We start from the raw sequence: 20,582 nt of genomic DNA, 5'->3' as shown, positions 1-20,582 counted from the left end.
CAGAAGACCCACAGCCCGGTATCATTCTGCGGCCCGATGGTTTCAAGAATGGTCAAACGCAAAAACAAAAACAAACAAACAAAAAAAAAAACAGTAGTATTGGTGAGTATGTACATATTAAGAGCATAACGCAGATTGCTTTTGTGTTGTGCATCCATATATTGCTTACACAAGTAACTGTCCGATTGAAAACACAAGTCAAAATTTATTTCTTCAATTTTCATCCTAAAATTGATTGAAAAGATCCACACCACAGTACAGTGGAACCTCGGTTTTCGAATGCCTCTCAGTTCAAACAAATCGGAGTCCGACCAAAAATTTCGAGAAATTCTTGCTTCGCTGTTTGCTCAAAAAATTGGAGTTTGAACGGCGGTAATGCGTGAGTGCGTACGCTAGGGTGCAATGCTGAGCGGCGTACAGGTGTAGATCGCTCTTTTCGTGACCAACTGTCATTGCGTACGGACGTACTTCGTTTTGCTTTCGCTTGTAATATAGGTGTACGAAGTATTTTAGCCCCTAATTATGCCTCCGAAGAAAGTCAGTGCAAGAAGCAAAGTTGCTACAGGTGAAAAAAGAAAAGTAGTGCGTACAATTATTGCATTTAAGAAAGAAATAATAGCAAAATATGAAGGAGGTGTGCCAGTGTCTGATCTTGCTAGTGAATACCCCACCGTCCACCTGCGCCTTCTGCTGACCACCACAAAGGTAAGAAATCCTATTCATAATTCTTTTCTTTATCCTTTTTTAAATTTTTACACGTTCATGTTAGCGTAATCTTTCGTACGGAAGATTACGATAACGCGAACGTACGATTACCCTGGGTTAGCTTTATGTTTACGTTAAACATTCAAGGTAAACATTCAGGGTGTTGGAACGGATTAAAACGATTTACATCATTTTTAATGGGAAAAATGATTTCAGTGATCGAACAAATCGGTTTTCGAACAGGGTTCTGGAACGGATTATGGTCGAGAACCGAGGTTCCACTGTATATTGAGGGACAATCTGCACCCCAATGTGAAGTGAATTGAGAGTTTTCAGTGTCGCTGTCCATGGTGCAATCAGGTCTTTAAAAACCTCGTTGAATGCAAATGCCGCGTTGGAGGCTGTACGCGACATAAACTGACTCGGGGGGCACGGAAACAGATGGGCATCCCTAATCTGAAGCAGCGAAGATTTCGCTCACATTGCTAATTACACGCACAGGCTCCGAATCGGCGATTGCGAGCGTACTCACTCTTGGTGATCTTTTGTAAACCGAGCACATCCTCGGGCGTGATGACGCTGTTTCTGCGCAGTTCTTCCTCGGTGGTGACGGGGATGCCCATGTCTGACGAGTTGCAGCCTTGCTGCACTTTCATGTCCAGCGAGGAGAAGCTCTTAAGCGTGGAATTAACGGACGCTTTCAGGGCAGAGAGTGCAAAGGCGCTTTCGGCGTCGTCGACTCCCAGGCGGCCGTTGGGGAGGCGATTTGTTTGAGTCGAAGGCGGGCTAATACACCGCGCAGTGCCCGGGTCCAAAATAGCCCATTCTCCGTGTCTTGCACCTCCCCTTCTTCTCCTCTCGATCCGGTAAAAGATCAAAATCAGCCTTTAGTTCCCTCCCTTCCTCCTCCCTCCCTCCTGCGCTCGCGCTCAAGGCTCATCGGCTCCCGCGCAGGCTAATCCAAATCCTGCAGTTTTAAAAAGAGCGCTACGCACGCTTGACAGTCTGCAATCGTCTGCTCCTTGACACTGTACGGTCCTTGTTCCGACATCTCTCTCTCTCTTTCTCTTTTGCTCTTTCGCTCTCACTCTTCTCTCTCCCCTCTCCCTTCTCTCTCTTTTTATATAAAAGTAGGTTGTTATAATCCCTCACGATGTTCTACTGTCTATACGCATTTGTTTGTGTTGCACACATAGCTGTCAACCTCCACAGCTCCATGCCCTTACAAACGGTCGTATTTTCCCTTACAAAATACAACATAATTTTACACCATATTTTTTTTCAAACGTGTTTATTTATGTAGTTTAACATGTTATATTGTACATTTGTTTCGTTATATCATATATATTGCTAATTAACATTTTGTTGTGAGATCCTGAGTTGCTCGACATGAATGAGGTTTATTATAAAAAAAAGTTCAAAAATTAAGTAGCTTGGACTTTCACTATAGAAGGAAAAAATACATGCAAATATAATTAAGTAGCATAATCCATTTTTTAATTCAAATTATGACTTCATTTTCTGCATTAAATTATTGTTGGTAATATACTGATTAAAGGGATAACCACAAACCTGTCTTTTTTCATTTTCTCATTTTATACTTCCTTTTTTTCTTAACTTCTTTATATAACATAATAATTCGTAGTTTAATGCATCAAAGCAAGTGAGCCGTTTGAGAGCCAGCTCTCTTTAATGAGTTGAGCCGAAAAAGCCGGTTCTCTAAAAAGAGACAGACTTTCTTTCACTTCATCAAACCGCTCGCTTCGTTTGCAACGACAAAAACGATACAGAGATAGAGGGTTCCGCGGCAAACTCGTTTGACTTGATTGATTTGCCGTTTCCTGATAGTCGGTGTGTACCGGATGGTACCCATAATTGACAAATTTGCGTTTTTTCGTACAGATTTTCTCGTACTTCGTACACGTCTTAAAATGCATAATAAACATACTTTGTACTGCAAAACCGTACAGGTTGACAGGTATGGTTGCACACCACACGTAAACAGGTTATGCAGGCATGCCAACGTCATTTTGAGTTAACCTGGTAGATTTTCTTGATTGGTCCCTATGTTCCTGCTCCAAACTTACACCCGTAGAATGCTGGTGTACTATTAATTCCAAAAGCCAAGAAGAAATATGTTTGCTCGAGAGCGTCTTACGTTAAGGCCCCGTTGCATAGAGTAATGCACTGTCCTTTTGAGACCTGAGGCCATCTGGTGCCATTTCTAGCAGTGTGGATAAGCCTGCCTCAGGTCCATTTCCTCACATGGTTACTCGTTGCCTTGCCATGGTTGTATTCCATTTCTATTATGATTATTTATTTTGTTTTAATTGTATTCAAAACTTTGTGTGTGTCCGCATTATGCCACGCCCCTGCCAAGAACCTTGACCCACTTCCTGATTCCTGGGCCAGCCTACCTCGACTAGCATAGGTGGAGGGAATCCCAATCAGCGCAGCCACCTTCAATCAAGGCAGCAGCCTTTAAAACGGCTGGAGACAGACAACCGGTGCCGGAACGTTGACCAATGTGGTTTGTAGAAGCCAATACGCCTCCTGTTAACTCTCTGCTCCTATCATTTGCTTCCAGAGTCCCTCTGCTCCAAAGGCCGGTGTCCCAAACTCCATGCTAGCCTTACCCCTTGTAGGCTAAGAGCTGCAACCCCAATGGGAGTGTTAGCGGTCTCCTACCTTTTTCATGCTGACCGCTGCTTTTTGATAATAATAATAATAATAATAATGCATTTTATTTAAAAGCGCCTTTCAGGCCACCCAAGGACACTGTACAGAAAATGAAAAAAAATAAAATTTAAAAAGTTGTAAGCGAAATAATAAATTGCGCAAAGGCACCTGGTTTTATATGTGTTTCTAAAAAAACTGTCATTACTTTGTTGTTACCATATTTTTACCAGGTTAGTTATTGGAAGTAGAGTGTAATCGACTCAGTCAACCACTAAAAAATTCATTTAAAATCATAATAATCCAGCACTGGTGATCTATTTTTGGAACAAGCACTTGAGCTGTCCTTAAGGGGTAACCTTGTACCCGCAACATTGAAGACCCTTGGTCTACAGCTAGACTCTAACAAAACGCAGAGCTGGGTGATGCAGTAGCTCACGGAGTAGAACGTTCATCTTAGGAGAGGTCACAAGTTCGATTCCCGGTTCCTCCGTTTTATATGTCAAAGTGTCCTTGGGCAAGACACTGAGTCCCTAATGCCCCTGATTAGGAGGTAGCTGCCATGCATGGTTGACGCTGCTATTGGTGTGTGAGTGTGTATGAATGGGTAAGTGTGAAGCACATTGTAAAGCGCTTTGGAAGGTCTTGAGCGACTTGAAAAGCGCTATAAAAATGCAGACCATTTACATTTGTACACCTGTACAAATGGCATACATATTCCAGTTTAAAAAAATAGTGACGTAAATTCAACTGAAATTAAAGTGGAAGTAAACTATAAATGTCTCACAACTATATAATTATACATAAATTGTATGAGCGACCCTTTTCTAAACATACCATTTTGTTGAATGGCGTTTTTGTACAACATGAGTAAAAAAGCTAAATAACCTTGTTGGTCATTGTGAAACTTGATGCCGAGTAAAGATGACAAATTTATTGTATAGGACTAAAATATGGACCAATCAGAGTATATCTTCTCTCTGAGAAGAGCCATGTTTAGTCGTTCGCTTAAGCCTGAGCAAAATTAACGTCAGTTAGACGAAGTCTTAATATTACTGTCCTGGCTAGGGATCAAAAATGGTGGATATTGCTTTTTGATTCATATTCTACAAAGAATATGGTGTTTGGACTGGAAGGCGTCCGTTCATAATGATAGGTTTAGGTAATAACTGGGGTTCACATCCACTTTATCTCTGTACATGATTGTGATGAGCAATGCATCCATCCATTATCTGCACCTCTTATTCTCAGTAGGGTCACAGGGGTGCTGGAGCCCGTCCCAGACATCTACGAGCAGTGGGCAGGGGACATCCTAAACTGGTTGTCAGCCAGTCGCAGGGCACACAGGGACAGACAACTCACTCGCTCATTCACAGTTAGGGACAATTTGGACCGGCCAATTAACCTGAAATGCATGTTTTTGGGATGTGGGAGGAAACCGGAGTGCCCAGAGGATACCCACGCAGGCGCGGGGAGAACATGCTACTACACACGGGGGAGGGTGTGGTAGCTGGACTTGATCCCTGAACCTCCGCACCTTGGGGCTCTACGCTAACCACCCATCCACCTAGCGCCATGAGCAATACAATATTGATTTAATGTTTGCAAGTTAAAATTAAAAGTGATAAGTACAGGTCAAAAAATTATGATACTTCTCTTCAAAAGTGTTTGTTGAATTGCAAAGAATATTTAAGGAAACAAAAGTAGGACAATATGACAACAACTGCCTTTTTTTGAATGTTTATTTCAGTTTGTTTCCACTGGGAAGTTCCAGATAACAGCATCCCTGAGAAAGCATAAATGCAAGTTTTCCTGGCAGGCCCTGAGCAGTACGCAAGTGAACTAGCTTGACAGTAAACATGTCTCCAAAAGACACAGAACTGAACAGCCCACAGAGGTCCGGTGTGTTGTACAAGAAATACATTGAACGCAGGGCCGCATGTGCATATCTTAGAGCTGTCCAGGGTTATAATACTCTTACATTGTGTAACTTAATACTATAAAAACTGCTTTGTTATGCACACTGATTGGCATCATTGTTTTTGAAACAAATAAGTCGGTAAGTAAACCAATATGAATAATGAAAAATGGCTGAAATAGCATTAAAACAAATTTAAAACATAATCTGCGGCCGTTCATAGAACCAGGTTACTGTAAATGCCATTATAGATTCCATATGAGGTCCGGAAACACAAGCACATTGCAATTTACTGATGTTTACCAATAGTTCAGCTACTATGAAAGCTGAATTTTTAGAAGTTATTTGTTCAGTTAAGTGAGAGAGATCAGTGAAAACTTTGCAAGTCTCTTGTGTAACGATTTTTGCCCAAACTCTGACGAGCTTTAGGCATTCAATTCGAAGCAGCCTCTGCGGTGAGTCTGCATGTCTTTCACCCTACGGATGGATTGAATCTGGGGATGATGGGCACCCCACTCGTTCCAGTGCTTGAAAGAGCCAGATTCAATGACATACTGGAAACCACGGTAGCCAGGGTACTGGTAGGCCACCCACCTAAGACAAAATATGCATAATCTGTAATTCTACATACACTCAAATTATAATCAAAACCAAAGATGTGTAAGTGCTAATACCAGATATCGTGTATGTCCCAATAAATGTCTATTTTCAAGGCAGGCATGTAAATCATAGAGCCCGAGGGCCAGACCCGGCCAGTTGGTTGATTAAATCGGTTTTGCCATACATTTCCGAGTATGTCAAAAAAGAAGAGCGTCTCTAGGGTCATTTTTATCAAAAGTTGTTTCTTTTTTTTAAACAACCAAATGCTCCATCCAGCTTCTAGAGGACTGCGTTGAGTTAGTGTAGGGTGGTGAGTTGGTTCAGGTGTAAAACTGGATTCACTCCACTCTTATATAAAACTATATATTAAAAAAACAGTCAAAACATTCAATTCCAAACATAATTTTTTTCCCATTGTTTGTGAAGAAATGTGTCGTGTTTAAAAATGCCCCTTGTTATCCTTGATTATAATATGTAGGGTATCTTACTAACGTAGGCTGAATGATTAGGCAGAATATGCAATTTTAGGCAAAAATATGTCGAAATTAGAGGTATTTTTTATTTTTAATAAGTCATTTGGGGGTCTTATTTTATGTGTATTCGTGGTGTTGTTATATACTGTTTACTATATCTGTATTAATAGAGCTACTTAAATATTCAGCAGTGGTGTGAAATAAAGTGAAAACATGCTTTTAGTTTGGCTCTCGAATGATACCTTATTGTCTTAATTCAGGGCAATTTTTATTCTTAAAAGTTATTGTATCTTTTTCGTTTTTCCCTACAATTTTTTCCAATTTTACTTTGGGCTTTTAAACATGTATTTTTAAATTTTTTAATGAATATGTATTTTCTAGAGATACATAAAAACTATTACTGACAATAACGAATCAAACCCTGCTTTCGGAAACTGATGCCAATAACCAATAACGTTTTTTTTTAACACTTGCGTTATTTAGGATATTGAAGGAAGGAATTAGGTTTTTGGACCTCTAAACTCCATGGCACTTAGGCATTTTTTAAATTAAAATTTAAATAAATCAAATGTGATCTGAAAACGGAAGTAACTTACGTTCCACCAGTGACCTGAATGCTGGCAACCCGGTCCTGGAAGCCGTAAGACCAAAGGCTTGGGATGTCCTCATCGCTAACCTCCATTTTGCGACCTTCGAAGTTTGTGCCCTCATACAGGCAAATCTTGTAATCCTGGGGGTCCTACGAATGAGCACAATAATAAACTGGGTTCCATTTATCATTTTGCATATTCAGATGGAGACACTGTCTGAAGATTAGAAGTAGTGATTGTCAAGGGACTTTGCTATTTTATATTCATCGTTCGTCTGTATCTGCCTCAGGATGAGAGACTAACATTTTTGGCTCAATTTCCCTAAACTGACATAAAATATTGCTATTCATCAAGTTACCATTTTCACTGGCCTGACTGACATGAGACGGTCAGACCTATAGCTGTTGGTCCAAGTGTCCCATCGAGGGTACTCTCCTTTTTCCAGCATGAACATTTCACCTGTCATGTTCTGCTGCTCAAAGCCCACCCAACTGCAATGGCAGACACACAAAAACACACATTAGAGGAAAAGCACGGACTAATTACTTGTACCTACCATCTCCTTATAACTTACGGTCCACTCTCTACCCGAATAGAGCCGATCCTTTCAAAACCCTTTTCGGAGAGGTTACGAGACTCTCCGAACACATCCATTCTTCGACCTTGGAAGTTCTCAAATTCATAGAGGTAAATCTAGAAAAAAAGTGGAATATATTATTAGGCAGTCCATCAAATCTGCTCCAAAATTGGCAGCTCACTAACCTCATTTTTAGTACCTTATGAGTACGCAGCCCCATGGCAGGGTGGCTGCCTATGCTGCCTTGAGCTCCTGAGTGAGACATTGTCAGATCTAAGAACAAGGGAAAATATAGGTAGACACATTAGGAGAGTTAATTGCACATTTACACTGTTTAAGAGAAAAATCAATCACCCTATATTTTGTCAGAACAAGGTCTTTACAATTTAGCATCCACTTATATCAATGTTACAATCTAAGAGAGTTCTCCGTCAATTCCCGGTTATATCCCCACAATTACTCCTGTGAGAGAAATCCAAGTGCCAAAAAGCCCACAAATGTAAGATTGTCGCATTTCATTAAAAAAAGGAGCGAAAATGAGATGCGGCCTTTAATTTATTTTGTTGTCAGTTTTAGTTCCCCAGTGAGCCACTGAATAGTAAACGAAGAAATAAATCACACCCTGCTGCATTTTATGTCAATGTTCCATCTGCTCACTCAGTGCCCATGAAAAGAATCCACTCGCTGGAAAAACAACAGTCTTATCCTTCTATCTTCTGCAGGTTATAGAAAAAAGACTTACATTCACACAAGCAGCTTGAAATGAGTCAATCGTTAGAGACAGCAAAATGTAGTGTGCTAGCAGAGTGGGGTATATATATATATATTCACGCGTGGTAGGAAAGTACAGAGGGAGGATTCTGAATTCTCATTGGCTGGGGGCTGTTTTGGAGCACTGGGGGTTATAAGGTCATGATGTTCAGACAAGTCCTGCTGACATGGGGGACTGTTTTGTTGTAGAGCTCCATTGTTAGAACTTGGTGTACTTACTGTCATCAGCTTAATTTCAAGCCCATACACAAAACACTTGCACAACCTCGACAATATGCGCTGCACCCTAAAAACAACTAGGTCACAAATAAAGTTATGTTGGTAAATAATGGACTGATCCAAATACCACTTTGTCCACAACATAATGTGTAATTTTATGGTCTTATTATTCATATTTGTTACCCTTTTTTTCAACAAAGAAAATCTATATTTAACATTGAAGTGTTGGAGACTTTGAGCAACATCGATTCGGTGTAAAACAAAAACAAAAACCAGAACAAACATGAATTTGAGGATATATGGTAAAGTTTGGGTTTGTAAATTGGACCTTTTTTCGAATAAATATAATAAATTCTTGGCAGCACGGCGGCTGGGTGTTTAGTGGCAGCCCCACCGTGCAGAGGCTTCAAGTCCAGCTACCGCAGCCTCCCCATGTGGATTTTGCATGTTCTCCCCGTGCCTTTGTGGGTTTCCTCCGGGCACTCCAGATTCCTCCTACATTTCAAATGAGGAAAAAAAATACTATAAATAGGCCAAAATCTATGTCAAAGAAACCATTTTTTTAGATTTGACTAGAGAAGGGTTTAAAATCCGGGCAGCACGGGGAATGAGTGGTTAGCGCGTCCACAGAACAGTTCTGAGGTCTAGGGATCGAATCCTTTTGTGCGGAGTTTGCATGTTCTCCCTGTGCTTGCGTGGGTTTCTTCCCGGTACTCCGGTTTCTTCCCAAATTTCAAAAACATGCATGCCAGGTTAATTGTCCCTAGGTGTGAAGGAGCGAGTGGTTGTATGTCTCTGTGTGCCCTGCGACTCGCTGGCAACCAGTTCAGGGTGTCCTCCTCCCACTGTCCAAGGATAGCTGGGATGGGCTCCAGCACCCTAGCGACCCTACTGATGATAAGATGTACAGATAATAAATGGATGAACGGATAATCGTGATCTTGGCCTGGACAGGACTCGAAACAAATTTCGTTGATTACATTTCTCATAAACATTGTTTTCAGGGGATAATGATTGTTAGAATATTACAAACTGTCACTGCATAGAAGGTCCTGATTAAATCAGTTTTACAGTTATACCCCTTTAAATATTTAAAACAACATAATCTAAATTATGTTGTAGATAGTACACTTCATGATTATCTATGGATTACAGCGAAGCATTTACTTATGGCTTGTGTCAGGACCTTTGTCAGAACCTTGCCAGAACACACTCAAATTCCTATGAGTCAGCTTATCCTTCCGGTGGGTGAATATAAGTTCACTTGGTAAGCTTCCACTATGCACAGAGACTGCACAGAGCGCAGTGGTTGGCGCATGTTCTCCTCATGCTTCCGTGGGTTTCTTCCAGGCACTCCCGTTTCCTCCCACATCCCAAAAACATGCATGTCAGGGTAATTGGCTGGTTCAAATTGTTCTTAGGTGTGAATGAGAAAGTGAATTGTCTTTCTCTGTGTGCCCTGAGACTGGCTGGCAACCGGTTCAGGGTGTCCCCTGCCCACTGCCTGAAGATAGCTGGGATGGGCTCCAGCACCCCCGAGACCCTACTGAGGATAAGTGGTGCAGATAATGGAGGGATGGATTTTCTGTTTAATTGAACTTAACGTCTCGTTGCACCGGATACTTTGAATTGGACACACAAAGGGGGAATAAAGCTCCCGCCCTCATGATTAAACATGAGAAAATTTAACACGTTAAAAGAAACATGGTTAAAAGATAATAATAAAAAAAATGACCAATCCATTTTCACTCAATCATATTGTTAATAATAATTGTTAATTTCATTTTACAAAAGGACTAATTTCGTTGTCACAATATGTTCAACCCATTTTGTAACAATGATAATAAAGGTATATTCTATTCTATTCTATTCTATATTTGTGGTGTGTTTTAAATTACTCATTCATTTAAATGATTTTGTACAATATCAACTAAAGTGGGGATAAGCTTATCCTTAACCCAAATACTTTTTTTTTTTGCAACTGTTCTGAGAAAGTAGCATTCTAAATTATCTATAATTCAAATCATTTAGTTAGTCAGACAAAGGAATTGAAAACAGTTCTGCCAACTGTGGTAAGGAAGTTCCAGCAGCGACTACACTCCCTGAAAGTGCTCAGGAAAAACAATCTAAAACAAAAACTTCTGTTGTCGTTCTACAGAGCCACAGTGGAGAGCATTTTGGCATCTGCCATCATAGTGTGGTGTGCTGGGAGCACGGCAGTAGGCAGAAAAACCTTGCAGAAGGTGATCAAAACAGCCCAGAAAATCACTGGCTGCTCTTTGTCTGGTTGACAGGACAATGCTGGCTTGTGATACTGCAGCAGAACCAACATTATAAAGGACTTTGCTGCCCTCTGGCAGACTCACAGGTTCCTTAAAACAAGGACTAACAGGCTCAGAGAGAGTTTCTTCACCAATGCCATCACCACCCTAAACAAGCGCACAAGAGTGTGAAAAAATGTATTTCTTGCCTGTGTCTGAAAAAAATAGTTTTACTATCCGATTCCTCAACTTATTTTTGGGAAAATTATGCTGCTAAATGTCATTCTGGTGTGCTTACAACTAAGGTAAATCTCTAAGCACTACTTTGTCAATATTTTTGGCAATTTATTTTAACATTACTTTTTTCTCTTTAAGTTTAATTACATTTTATCCTGGAGGGCCAAGTCAAATTTTGTTTTTAACAATGTTCACTACGTTGTTATCAATATTAAAAAAGACAACTCTGATTCTAAATCCAACTAAAAGAAAGGTGCAGTCTAGAGACCCGTATAGTTTGAATTGGAATGTCGGACCAGTAATATATATATATATATATATATATATATATATATATATATATGTCTACCTATCAAATACCAGAATGTATCCAATCAAAAATGATATATTACTGGATGTCAATTTTGGCAAGTCAGAGAAAGTATTAAATGGGATGATTTATAATGCCGGCAGCACGGCAGCGCAGTGGTTAGCGTGTGTGCGGCACAGTTCTGGAGATCAAACCTCCTGTGTGGAGTTTGCATATTCTCCCCGTGCTTGCGTGGGTTTCCTCCGGGCACTTCGGTTTCCTCCCGCATTCCAAAAACCTCCATTTCAGATGAATTGGCCGGTTCAAATTGTCCCTAGGTGTGAATGTGCGAGCGAGTTGTCTGTCCCTGTGAGCCCTGCGACTGGCTGGCAACCAGTTCAAGGTGTCCCCTGCCCACTGCCCGAAGATAGCTGGGATGGGCTCCAGCACCCCCGCGACCCTACTGAGGATATGCGGTGCAGATAATGGGTGGATGGAAGGATTTTAATGCCAAGGAAGATACCAAAATCAGTTACCAGTTAGGATTTACAATTTGTGTGTTGGTGATTACTTGTGCACCTTGCATGTGGGATTGAATGCATCTCTGTTAATCAGAGTATGAACGGGCATTACTATGGTACGGTCTGCACAGAGATTTGAGAAAAGAGATGAAAGCAATGATGGGACACAAATAGAATGGACACATGTAAGGGATAAACTAAACTCTCTAATTCAAATTATTTCTTTACACATTTCATTTTGATATTTTAACATATTTGCCTATATGCAATAACAACTTGCATTTAATACACATTATTTGGCTACCAGATGAGTTCTTCAATCGTGTTCTGTCCAGTCCCATGCGTGGTGGTTTGCTTTTGCTTGCAAAAGCAAGAGCATCTGCTGGTCCTTTGCAAATGCTTATCTGTACTGGGCATGTTGCCCCTTTGTCAAGTTCCGCCGTGGCACATTAAAACCCAGCAGCTCAGTGTCAAACAATAGCATGAGCAGTAATGTGCTGACTGCGGTCCGGACCCGCAAGCCCTGTTACTTTTCAGCACCGCCATGTATAAATAGTCCCTTATGCTCTGGGGTCAGAACGCTGTTATTGTGGAACACCGCTCTCCTATTCTTTAGTGCCTGGTCAGGTAAGCCGTTATTCTATTCATCCTATAGAAAAAGCATTGTTACTGAATTTTGTGTGTGTCCCTGGTCTTTTCTGTTTCTGCTGCGACATAGAAATGTATAGGTGAGGTCCAACCACATACTCAACATCTGCAGGGAGGGCAAAATATAATTGAGGGTGTGTAGATAATGCATGAAGAGAATAAGTAACATGCAAACAAGCTAACAGGCAACACAACAGCGGCTGCACTCATTGAATCACTTTACAAAATGTTCAGGAATTGTATTAAGTGTTCTTCTGGTGCCACAATAAATCTAGAGCAGGGGTGTCAAACTCATTTTAACTCGGGGGCCACACGATAGAACAAACATTCTGTCGGGGGCCGGAATAGTAGTTTAAAGAGACAGAAAAAGAGAGATAAAGAAATCAGAGAAAGAGGGAGGGAAAATGAGCGAGGGCACGACAAAGAAAGAGAGAGAGGGAGAGCAGGAGAGAAACAAGAGATAAAAAGAGAAGTCGTGAGAGAGGGGGAAAGAAAGGGAGAGGAAGAAAGAAATCCAAAGAGAAATAGAAAAACCGAAGGAGAGAAAAGAGAAAAGAAAGCGCTGAGAAAAGGAAAAAAGGAAGTTAGAGCAAAAGAAGTTAAAAAGACACAGAGAGAGAAAAAGACAAAGAGCAACAAAGGAAGAGAAAAAGAGAGAGAGAGAGGGTGAAAAAGACAGTAAGTGGGAGAAACAGGGTGGAAAAGAGAGGGAGAGACAGAGAGAGAGAGAGAGATAGAGAGAAATTACAGTGTTTTTGTTCGAGGCACATTTTTTGGCAACATCAAGTTGACATATTTCAACCTGCAGCTTGTTTTTCTCTTGCGCTTCTCTGAGTGATGTCTCGCGGGCCGTATTCAATCCGTTAGCGGGCCTGATCTGGCCCGCGGGCCACCTGTTTGACACCTGTGATTTAGAGTGTGTTTGGTAGATTAGTCTTAAATAAGCTAGTAATGTTTGAAAACGGTTAGTATTGTTTGATTGAAAAGGACATATGACTGTCGGGACCAGAACGGAAACAGGACCCACTTGCGTTAAGTTTCTCACAAGTTTTATTGGAGGAAAGAGGAAGGGCTGCGCCCACGATTCGGTGTTCGCTGGACGAGGGAAGCAAGTCGCTCTCGTACTCGGATTGTGCTCCGAAAGCGGAAGTGGATCTTCCGTAGCGAGCGATGGCGGTCTCAGGGACAGAAAAAATGGGTCGGTAGCCGGGACTGGGAGAGCAAGGCGTGATCGGGGTAGGAAGCGAGTCGTAAGCCAGAACGGTAGGGTAGACGTAGTCGGGGGACAAAAAGAGGTCATAAGCTGGGACGGGAGAATAGACGTGGTCAGCAACAAAACAGGTCTTAGCCGGAGACAGACGGGAGCAAAAACGGGACAGGTGGGATTCAGGGTAGAAAAAGGCTTGCCTAGTGTTCACTGAGGTTCGCAGATGGACTGACAAAAGGGGACAGACAGGACTGGGTTCAAATACTGATAGGGAGCCAATCAGAAACGGGCCGGTAGCCGGGACTGGGAGAGCAAGGCGTGGTCAGGGTTGGAAGCGAGTCGTAAGCCAGAACGGGAGAGTAGACGTAATCGGGGACAAAAAGAGGTCGTTAGCCGGGACGGGAGAGCAGACGTGGTCAGGATCAAAACGGGTCAAAGCCGGGGACAGACGGGAGCAAAAAACGTTACAGGTGGGAGTCAGGGTCGAAAAAGGCTTGCCTAGTCTTCACTGAGGTTCGCAGACGGACTGACCACAGGGGATTGACAGGACCAGGTTCAAACAAGGAGGCAATCAGAACCCGCGCCAAATGAGCGGCCTCAGCTGATTAAAATCTGTAATCATGACAATGACATACTGAATACCGTTCTTATAAATCTTTGAAAATATAAATCTACCGTCTTTCTCGTTGTTTTCGGAATATGCCGGCCTAAAAAAAACAACATTAATTTGACTTTTTCAATATCTCTACTCCAAAGCCTTATCTTCCCTAAAAGACTCAACAGCATGGCTCAGAATAATCCTAACTCACAAGGAACCTGGAAGGTGAGTCTTACATCCAAGGATGCATGGTCACCAAACGGTAACACATTATTGGTTTGTGATGCATATAATGACGATGGGCATGTATCACTGATCAGTGCCTTTGTTTGTATTCATGCATTATACATTAGATCACAGTTTACGACCAGGAGAACTTCCAGGGAACGCGTCTGGAGTTTACCTCCTCCTGCCAGAACATCATGGAGTCTGGCACTGACAATATCCGGTCCCTAAAGGTGGAATGTGGAGCGTACGTTTTGATTAGCATATTGCTGTGGTTCTTTTAATCGGAGTATGTGAACAATATTTAAATTTCGATGTGGGATTTTTTTTTTACAGACTGAGAGCAGTACAAGTAATTTATTTCTTGTACCAATAAAAATGCCAGGCAAATATATCTTTGAAACATTTTTTAAAGAAAGAATGGTACTTCTCAAAACTAAAAGCATGTCCTTAAAAACTATTCAATTAACAATTTCTGTTCTTCATGATTATGATTATTAGTTACTGATCACAAAATGACACAAGTGTCAATACTTGGAAATAAGGCTAATTATTGGCTCATATCGGTACCTGGACTTGAAAACTTCCAGTCGAAAACATTTTACTACAATCAGTAAAGTCATCAAGTTTCCAATAAAAATTTCAGTTATCAGTTTGAAAATAATGTTGCCATTGTCAAGTTTAATGTTTGTTATTTTACAAAATTTGTCAAGAACCGGAACAGGGGGAGGAGAACACAAATACGTGACGTTTCTCACACACGCTTTTATTTTACGGGAAATGGGGCAGTCATGCACGTTAACCCAAACGCCGGTGATTCGGCGATCAGTGGGCGGAAGACGTAAGGCAGCAGTCTGGCATGGAATGACAGGAAGCCAGAGGGCGACGAGATCGATACCAATTGCACGAGCAGATATCAGACGGGTTGGGTTGATACCGGACAGGACGGGACCGACAGGATTGATATCAAAACTGGATATCGAAATTAAAGAAAACACAAACTAATTGGGAACAAAACTGGAGATCGATATTAAACAGGACAAAGTAGACGGGAACAATACCGGACAGGAAACACAAGCAGGAAACCGGCCATAGTCTAAACCCACGTCTTGCGGATGTAGAGGTTCGTTGACAGACTGGCAAAGGGAGAGTGAGAGCACTGAGCTTAAATAGAAGGGAAACCAATCTGTCAACGAGCCGCAGCTGGCGCCACACGGGCAGGGCCAATTGGACGCCATGGCAACCATGAAAAAATTGTCAAATTTTGGAATAAGAATGTTTTTTTCTGCTCATTTAACGCCCTGCGTTCTCATTCACTATTTCAATTTACTTAACGTTAGTTAAAGTTTGTTTATCTATTTCCTTATTAATAAAAAACTTTTTCTCAGATCATTTGCCCAAATATGCTTTGATATTTACGTTTATTTCTCTTGTTTTTTAGTAAAATATGAAAAGAAAAACCTAAATTAAAATGTTAAAATATTCATAATACAGAATCTAATAATTTTAACATTTTTAAATGACACTTAACACTCTTATTCGACTTTGAAAATAAGTGAAACGTTTGGTAAAATACAAAAGATAATTCTTGAAAACAACATAATTATCTGTAAGGAAAGCAATATTGTACTGGTAAAAAAAGTCATTGTAGTCAAAAATAAATAAACCAGAATTTAGAACAAATAGTAAGAGTACTAAGTCAGTAAACAAAACATGAAGTAAAATGAGAAATATCATCTTTAAAGGGACAGTGTGTAGTATTTAGTTCCTTCTAGTAGTACAAAAAAAATTATATCCTGTAAAAAACAAGAACATTGATTTGACTACTAGGCAAAAATACATGAACCATCATAACAATGTTAATTTGAATTAAAATCATAGGTTGAAAAATTCATATTTATTTTACACTGTGGAATACAAAGTACAATATAAGTCGGCGCCAAGTTTTTCCGACATCCTGTCCAATGCTGTGTCTTGTATCGCTGGTCCTAGATCGTACCAAACAACACAGTGCCATCTTATGGTCAAATATTACACATTGTGGTTTTAAAATTTGAAAAATTAACTTTTAATCAAACAATATATAATTACTTATTTGTTTATCGATACAATGCTGGGTCTTTTAGACCATAAAGTTGTTTTGTTACACATCCCTCATTGCCACCTTCAATTGTCATGCCCAGCACACAGGGTAGACCCAATCGCGTAACGTTTTCTCACAATTTTATTGAAAGAAAGAGGAAGGGAAGCGCCCGCGATCCGATGCTCACTGGATGCGGGAAGCAAGTCGCTCTCATACTCGGATTGTGATCCGAACACGGAAGTGCATCTTCTGTAGCGAGCGATGACGGTCTCAGGGACGGAAAAACTGGTCGGCAGCCGGGACTGGGAGAGCAAGGTGTGGTCGGGGTCAGAAACGAGTCGTAAGCCAGGACGGGAGAGCAGATGTGGTCAGGATCAAAACAGGTCGTAGCCGGAGACAGACGGGAGCAAAAATGGGACAGGTGGGAGTCAGGGTCGAAAAAAGGCTTGTCTAGTATACACTGAAGTTTACAGACGGACTGACAACAAGGGACAACCAGGACTGGGTTCAAGTAGTGACAGGGAGCCAATCAGAACCCGCTGCGGTTGGCAATTCTCTTGTACATAAACAAATGTTTGGACAGATGGTGTGGGGGAAAACATTTTTCTTAAAGTAGGCATCACTGGGTTTTTACACCTATGTAATGATGGTCTGACAGTCCCCTCAAAACTATTTGACATGATGCTTGTGTGTAGGTGGGCAGGATATGAGCACTCCAGCTTCTGCGGACAGCAGTTTGTTTTGGAGAGAGGAGAGTACCCTCAGTGGGAATCGTGGAGTGGCAGCAACGCCTACCACATTGAGAGGATGATGTCCTTCCGCCCCATCTGCTCTGCTGTGAGTCTTCCTCAAATCAGTGAAAAACGGTTGAGTTTGTAAAGCACCCGGTCTGACTCAATTATCATTAAAACTGGATTGATGATAAGAATCTAAAGATATCATGTTTACTAAAATCAAACAAACTTTCTGCAGAACCACAAGGAGTCTAAGATGGTGGTGTTTGAAAAGGAGAATTTTATGGGACGCCAGTGGGAGATACATGATGACTACCCATCACTGCAGGCTATGGGCTGGGAAACTAATGAGATTGGATCCATGCAAGTTAAAAGTGGCGCGTAAGTTGTGTGCATTTATACGGAAAAAGCTTAAGAGATTTCAGTGGCGGGCCGTGCATTTCACACTTAGAATCAATCCAAGCCTCAATGACTATTTTATGGCTATAAAACATTTACTGCAGCTACAGCTGTGACAAACATGAAAAAGCATAAATAAAATTGAAAAATTCTTTAGGAATATATAATTTTACTCACCAAATGTCAAGACCAGAACGGAGACAGGACCCACTGTGTTACGTTTCTCTCAGTTTTATTGGAAGAAAGGAAAGGGTTGCACCCATGATCCGGTGATCGCTGGGCTCGGAAAGCAGGTCGCTTTGAACGCGGAAGTAGAACTTCCGTGGCGAGCGATGGCGGTGTCGGGAACGGAAAAACAGGTCAGTAGCCGGAACAGTAGAGCAAAAAATGTGGTCCGGATCGGAAACAAGTCGAAAGCCCGGAGAGGAGAGTAGACGTGGTCAGGATCAAAAAACAGCAAAAAAGGTGGGAGTCAGGGCCGAAAAAGCTTGCCTAGAGTACACTGAGGTTCGCAGATGGACTGACAACAGGTGACGGAAAGGAGTGGGTTTAAATAGTGACAGGGAGCCTATGAGAGTCCGAGGCAGTTGACGCCAAAGAAGCAGGCACAGGTGCATCACATCGGTAATCATGACACCAAAAATCAATTTTATTCGTGGACTAATCCATCCTCCTTTCTTTCCTCATGAAGATTTGATTTTCTCTGTTGTAAAAACTCTGTGCGTTTCAGTTCCATCAAGAAGTTATTTCCCATCACCATCGACGCTCGTGATGAAAGTCAAGTCTGTCCTCTTGTCATTCTGGCATATATTTTTATTCGATTTAGGGCTGAAAATGTCCGTTTCACAGAAGCAGTGGACAAATGGATTTTTCCCACACGTTTTTGTTGTAACACCTCCATTACCTCCCCCTAGCCAATGGTAGTCTGGGAAACCGCTGACATTTACCTGTCACCGTACTCATTTCATTTTTTACAGAGGAAATTATTAACCACATAGTCACAATGACTAATTTACCTTCCCCTAGCCAATGGTAGTTTGTGAAATCGTTGACATTTACCTGTCACCGCACTCGTTTCATTTTTTACAGAGGAAATGATTACCCACATAGTCACAATGACTAATTCAATTTAACAAGCGGAGAGAATGACTCTGATCGGACTCTGATTGGCTAAATCAACAGTTTAATCGTCACTTATTTTATATTTGGGGCCTGCAGATTTGATTGAGAAGGCCTCCGGGTAGATTTCTGACCATGGCAACAAGGAATAGCTGAAATGTACTTGGTTTATACCTGTATATGAAAGCACATTTCTGGTAGTAGCACAACCAGAGGGAAAGCAATGAAAGGAAGCTGACAGACAATTTGGAATTATATAAATAAGTATTGATGGACAAAATATAAACAACATCTCATGATTCTGATATTTTTAAGCCAGAGAGAAGGCCATGCATGCCTGATGGCCCACCACTAACCAAATGTTAAATGCAAGTTTCTGTACATTATCAACTTATGTTTATGATCATGTATTCATGTACAAAATATACATTATGGGCCAGAAATCAAAGGTCAGGCTTCATTTGCAAATAATCAGTATCTTTTGCTTTTACTCTTGCCACAGCTGGGTGTGCTATCAGTTTCCTGGTTATCGAGGCCAGCAGTACATCTTAGAGTGCGATCGCCATGGCGGCGAGTACAAACATTACAAGGAGTGGGGCTCCCATGCTCAGTCCTTCCAGGTGCAGTCACTGCGTCGCATCCAGCAATGAGAGCGCACGATTCCATGCCCCCGAAAGAAGCTCCACGGCTTCCTCCTCTCCCCCCACGTTCCTCCAAGATCATTCCAGCATTTGGCACCAAAATCTCTGCCAAGCATTGTTTTTTTCTGTAGCTTGAAGGAAACTTAAGAACATATGAATATATGGAAATAAACGATAAAGAGAGGAAGAATGAGCAGCTGCATGCTGATCTCTAGAAGAAAGGACTATTGAAGGTGTCTTGAAATGTTCTGGAAGTCATGATGTTATTCAGATTTGATGCAGAGAGATCAAGAGAGAATGTACAAGTTGAAAAAAGGAGCAAAACTGTCTGCTGCTAACAGTCATGCAGTCTTTGAACTGTAAGACAGTTTTTGTCCTTGCTTCTTTGCCACATTAAGAACATTTGCGCAATGTAATGAGACCCAATAAAGGAGCTCTATCCAATACTTCAATTGTTTTGTCCATGCTATTACTGTATAATGAACATTAATTTTTAATTTGTACACTAATCACTGACAGATACTATCTGTCTGTCTGTCCATCCAAGTATGTTTGTTCAGCCGGGTAACTTTATAATTCATCCAGATTGCACCAGATTACTTGTTTTTAATATTTTTCTATACAGTACTAAACATCTGCCCGTGAGCTAGTACAGTATACTTAATAACTTTTTTTTTTTATGAAGCTGTTTAACGTAGCTTTCCAAAATATAATGAAATAAATCAATTATGGTAAGTCTTGCATACAATTTGCTGATTTAGTTATAATTTTATTTAAAGAAAAAAACAGAACCAGAAACATGTTAAAAAATTGTAAAAAATATTCTACTGCAAGATCCATTTTGCTCGTATTAAGTATATTTGTTACGTTGTCGTATCAATAATGAAAATGTATAATTAGGAAATAAGTGAAAGGAATACTCTTAATGCTTAATATTCAAGTCCTAATGAACCTCACTTGTGACTGCTTCAAGGACGTTAACAGTATATTTTCTTTATAAACGTGAACAAAAGCTGCACAAAAGTATGGAAACAAAATTGAGGACAAGGTTGGAGAGGCTTGTTATTTTCGAAATAAGATTGGAATGTGAC

At 40.9% G+C, this 20,582-nt stretch overlaps 3 protein-coding genes across 4 annotated transcripts in view; 1 reads left to right on the top strand and 2 right to left on the bottom strand.

Annotated features, from left to right (window-relative positions):
- Nucleotides 1–1,754, bottom strand: part of unc119a1 (unc-119 lipid binding chaperone a1) — a 44,152-nt gene extending 42,398 nt beyond the window's left edge. Inside the window, exon 1 of the mRNA XM_088345281.1 lies at nucleotides 1,238–1,754. Coding sequence (XP_088201407.1) covers nucleotides 1,238–1,361 — 124 coding nt within the window. The 5' untranslated portion in view covers nucleotides 1,362–1,754. The remainder of the gene's footprint in view (nucleotides 1–1,237) is intronic.
- Nucleotides 1,755–5,105: 3,351 nt separating this feature from the next.
- On the bottom strand, nucleotides 5,106–8,404 carry crybb1l3 (crystallin, beta B1, like 3). 2 transcript variants are annotated; one of them, XM_088345134.1, is made up of 6 exons: nucleotides 8,282–8,404; nucleotides 7,739–7,812; nucleotides 7,537–7,655; nucleotides 7,321–7,453; nucleotides 6,969–7,111; nucleotides 5,106–5,893 (listed from the first exon to the last, which is right to left on the bottom strand). In XM_088345134.1, exons 2-6 carry the CDS (start codon nucleotides 7,802–7,804, stop codon nucleotides 5,725–5,727), a joined length of 630 nt encoding a protein of 209 aa, XP_088201260.1. In that variant the 5' UTR covers nucleotides 7,805–7,812; nucleotides 8,282–8,404; the 3' UTR covers nucleotides 5,106–5,724. The 2 variants fall into 2 exon arrangements, with proteins under 2 accessions (XP_088201260.1, XP_088201261.1); XM_088345135.1 differs by having other exon boundaries at nucleotides 7,725–7,812; nucleotides 8,282–8,328.
- Nucleotides 8,405–12,312: 3,908 nt separating this feature from the next.
- On the top strand, nucleotides 12,313–19,937 carry cryba1a (crystallin, beta A1a). Its single transcript, XM_088345672.1, has 6 exons — nucleotides 12,313–12,464; nucleotides 14,449–14,515; nucleotides 14,644–14,762; nucleotides 17,294–17,435; nucleotides 17,571–17,713; nucleotides 19,353–19,937. The coding sequence occupies exons 2-6, from the start codon at nucleotides 14,477–14,479 to the stop codon at nucleotides 19,498–19,500; spliced, it is 591 nt and encodes a 196-aa protein (XP_088201798.1). The 5' UTR covers nucleotides 12,313–12,464; nucleotides 14,449–14,476; the 3' UTR covers nucleotides 19,501–19,937.
- The last annotated feature ends 645 nt before the right edge of the window (nucleotides 19,938–20,582 follow it).

The sequence above is a fragment of the Urocampus carinirostris genome, chromosome 10 (assembly GCF_059441175.1).
Source record: "Urocampus carinirostris isolate Australia breed hairy pipefish chromosome 10, RoL_Ucar_1.0, whole genome shotgun sequence".
NCBI classification, from domain to species: Eukaryota; Metazoa; Chordata; class Actinopteri; order Syngnathiformes; family Syngnathidae; genus Urocampus; species Urocampus carinirostris.
Note: the sequence above shows the minus strand (reverse complement) of the source record. Positions and strands in the feature narration are given on the sequence as shown.

What these genes read in the sequence shown, in the direction of transcription:
- crybb1l3 (XM_088345134.1), bottom strand. Translation starts at nt 7,804, where the DNA reads ATGTCTCACTCAGGAGCTCAAGGCAGCATAGGCAGCCACCCTGCCATG. An exon ending in TGGGGCTGCGTACTCATAAG is followed by an intron (nt 7,656 to 7,738) that starts GTACTAAAAATG and finishes CTTTTTTTCTAG; the next exon opens with ATTTACCTCTATGAATTTGA. An exon ending in ATTCAGGTCACTGGTGGAAC is followed by an intron (nt 5,894 to 6,968) that starts GTAAGTTACTTC and finishes ATTTTGTCTTAG; the next exon opens with GTGGGTGGCCTACCAGTACC.
- cryba1a (XM_088345672.1), top strand. Translation starts at nt 14,477, where the DNA reads ATGGCTCAGAATAATCCTAACTCACAAGGAACCTGGAAG. An exon ending in CTAAAGGTGGAATGTGGAGC is followed by an intron (nt 14,763 to 17,293) that starts GTACGTTTTGAT and finishes GCTTGTGTGTAG; the next exon opens with GTGGGCAGGATATGAGCACT. An exon ending in ATGCAAGTTAAAAGTGGCGC is followed by an intron (nt 17,714 to 19,352) that starts GTAAGTTGTGTG and finishes CTCTTGCCACAG; the next exon opens with CTGGGTGTGCTATCAGTTTC.